General features: G+C 42.8%; 1 protein-coding gene across 1 annotated transcript; it reads right to left on the reverse strand.

Annotated features, from left to right (window-relative positions):
• Window positions 1-349: 349 nt before the first annotated feature.
• LOC115316345 (elongation of very long chain fatty acids protein 4-like) lies at window positions 350-1330 on the reverse strand. The gene has a single exon (XM_040215630.2). It carries the CDS (start codon window positions 1328-1330, stop codon window positions 350-352), a length of 981 nt encoding a protein of 326 aa, XP_040071564.2.
• Window positions 1331-3545: the final 2215 nt, after the last annotated feature.

Raw genomic sequence — 3545 nt, forward strand, 5'->3', positions numbered from 1 at the left:
TGACCCCTGCCTTTTCATTATACTGGAGAACTCCTCAGTCCCAACTGGGCTAACACGTGTAAATACCAAGCGCAACAGTCTAACAAGACACAATAGTCAGTTATTTTTAACCACACCACACTCCAAGAAACGCAACCTATTCTTAAGTTGTTTTTTTCTTGATTTTTTTTTCATGCAACCAACACATTATGCCATTCTTATACGACGGCATTAATGGCATCAAAGCTGCCTTCGAGGTTTCAAGAGAGTGTTAGCGTCACAGTGCAGACCCGGATGACCCCTAATGCGTGTTCTCCAATCCTACAGCCGCCCTTCAAGTGGTCAATAGTTTTAACTAAACTAATTGTCGTCAGCTAGCACGGGCAGTCCGCTTGTCTAAATTGTCCCCTACCACATTATCGCTAAACGTCCCCAGATGACCACCCTTCCCCACAGAGGGTCTAGGACTTCTTTTTGTCAGCGTCGTTGGCCCGCCGTTTATCGTTTTCAGATGTGCCCCACCTTGCACGAAGCACGTCTTGGTCATCTTGTCTGCGCCGGCATTTTGCCTTTTGATGTACGATTGCACGTAGAAGTTGACGAAGAGTCCCAGGATGAGAATCACCTGAGGTATAGCGATGTAGAGGAGGACCCGTGGGTAACCGCAGTCCACAAACATGGGTATCGACGCGTGAGCTATGATGACGACGAACTGGACAATCTGCAGCCTGGTCAGGTACCTCTTCCACCAGAGGTACTTCTCCACTGAGGGTCCTAGGCAGGCCAAGAAGTAGTACGTGTACATTAGGATGTGGAGAAAAGAGTTGAGGCAGACGCCGAACAAGGTTTGCCCGTCACCGCCGAACTGCAGGAACATCCAACCGCCGAGCACGACCAGGCTGTGATGCAAGACGTGCAGGATTGTGACGTGCGTGAACTTCTTCCTCATCACAAAGAATATCGTATCCAGCAAGTCGGCTACGCGTACCAAGAGGTACCAGTAGAGCGCGTTCAGAAGGCTGATGGCGTGTGGGTCCGTGCTGTACGTGAGGCCCTGGCAGAAGACGCTGTAACCCGCCGCGTAGAACGAGTGGTAGATGATCTGAGAGAGAAAGTACATGTTGGCCAAGACTTGAAAGAGGTTGTAGATCATGATGGCAACTTTGAGCTTGTAGGGATCTCTGTGCTTCATGTAGCGTGGGCCGAGATACTTGGATACGGAGAGGTAGGAGGCCAAAATCACAAGAACGTAAAACGGATTCTCCAGGGTTTCCCAGTTCTTGGTCCGGGGGTCCCGAAGGGACACAACAGAGATGAGCGGGTTCGGTCTGGTTACCTTTGGGGTCTCCATCACTGCTCTTTGACGGGTCCAACGGCGGAAAACTTGTAGGCACGGAGTCCAGGGGTTATGAAGACAAGAAAAGCGAGTGATAGTCACTGTTCAAGTGCTCGGTGACTGAGAATGTGCGGAAGACTCACACCCGACCTCAGCGAGAAGACTTAGCTCTTGACGCGTCTGATAAAAACAAGGTCCCTGTCAGCAAACTATATATGCAAAAAGCTGAAGCAAAAAGCAACAAAAAAATCTGTACATCGGAAACAATCGCTTAGGAACGAGTGGTGTAAGTGTGTGGTAATGTGAGCTGTCCCCGGATGCGCGATACGGAGAGGCTGAAATAAAATGCGACCTTGACACGGGCTGTCTTCTCTCTCAGTGTAGTGCCCCTTACCGACAATAATCAAAAACAAAAAGCAGCTACTCGTTCGTTTGTCTACAAATGATGTGTTGCTGAAAATTGTTACCATCCTGCAAGTGTAAGAAAAAAGTGTTTTGTTACATTGAATAATTAATGTCACCTTTGGGTAAGTTAAGAATTCAGTACTATATTTGGCAGTGCTGAGCCACCGATACAGACTTCGAGAATGATTATTGCTTTGAAAAGTAATTTGAAGGTGCTTGATATATTTTTCATAAAATATGTAGAATACACCTGCCTTTTAAAAATAAATATATTGATTGAATTTATCGTGATAAACAGTAACCTTTATGTGTAAACAAATAAAATAATAATTACAAAAATCTAAATAAAATAAAAATAAAAAATATCAATAAAAAATGCTCGTTTAATTGAAAAGTCACAACGCAGCGACCGATCGTCTCCAATTTTGAATGGATATGTATCATTTGAGAGTCCATACAATCCGGTCTAAGAGGTGTGCTACAAAGGAATTGGAATTTAAATGTTCGCCAAAGCACTGTAAGGAAAAAGGAAAGAAGTATAAAGAGGAAAGAAGAACTAGATTCAACCTATAGACAGAAGACATGTCGAAGTCGAGTGTAAGGAATAGATGCTGAAGCGACCAATCGTATGCGTAAAAACTATGCTTTTATTAAATATTAATAAAATCCACAAAGTACAACAATAACAAAAAGTAAAATTAGCAAAAACACCAGTAGACTAACAGAACACTGCGGCCGTGAGGAATTCTGTGGACCGAGCCATTAGTATGATTAACCGACCAAAGATAGAAACGTAACTCATTTGTCTTGCCTGGAAGCAATTACTAGCAACAATTATTTTAAAAAAAACGTAACAATAACAAATACATCGTTATAATAATCTTAAAAGTTTGTCACAACGACAACTGCTGAAGAAAGTTTACCGAAGCAGATCAGCATCAAGAAAGAAAAAAAGCTTTCCAAAAACTTTTTTATTTGTAGTTTTATTGTAAACAAAATATTAAAGAAATACGTCCCTGGATGAGAACGGGAAAAAAATTCATCAATAATATTGTTGAACAAATTTCCCATCCGGTGCTTTAAGAGTATTTGTACCACTCCTCTCGAACGGCAGGAGCGGCAGTAGTTCAGGTTGGTGATCTTTTCTTGTGGCAAGACAGCCCTCCCAGGACATAGGCGTGTAACGTAGGGCAGGGAGTTTGGAAACGCGACAGAACAGCACGCGACAAAACAGCAAGCGACAGAAAGAGCACGCGTCAAAACAGCACGCGCCGAAACGGCATGCACGGCGTCAAAACAGCACAGCGACAGAAGAGCACGTGCCAAAAGAGCACTGCGTCAAAACAGCACGTATACGGAAGTGCCTGCTGGTTTTCGGTGTCGTTCTATTTTTCTACCTAAAATATAAAATCAACCCCTTGCCAATGGAGTTAAATTCCTCGTTGTCTTCGTGCGATTGAGTCTTAATTCGTTGACGCTGGAAGCTTCAGATTTATCTTTATTGTTTGTATCACCGAAGCTGCTACATATTTTTTCGTGTTTAGCAGATTGCTGACGCTGCCCTTCATTGCCTAATGCAAAAGAATGAAATAACGTATTAATGTACAGTACTTTGCGGGACACTACAACACTTTCATATTACGTTTAATGGTTTTCGTTTAAGCCACATTACAGATAGAATATAATAAACCTAGTTCATTTGAATATTTTGTTTTAGTGGGAGGTATTCAGCGCATATTAAATTTCACACCTTTAATACAAAATAACATCGCGCTATTTTTGCGAATATTTTAGGTCGCGTTTTAGTTGTGCGTCATGGCCTTTA

Source organism: Ixodes scapularis, unplaced genomic scaffold (assembly GCF_016920785.2).
Source record: "Ixodes scapularis isolate PalLabHiFi unplaced genomic scaffold, ASM1692078v2 PGA_scaffold5__190_contigs__length_132052651, whole genome shotgun sequence".
Classification (NCBI taxonomy): Eukaryota; Metazoa; Arthropoda; class Arachnida; order Ixodida; family Ixodidae; genus Ixodes; species Ixodes scapularis.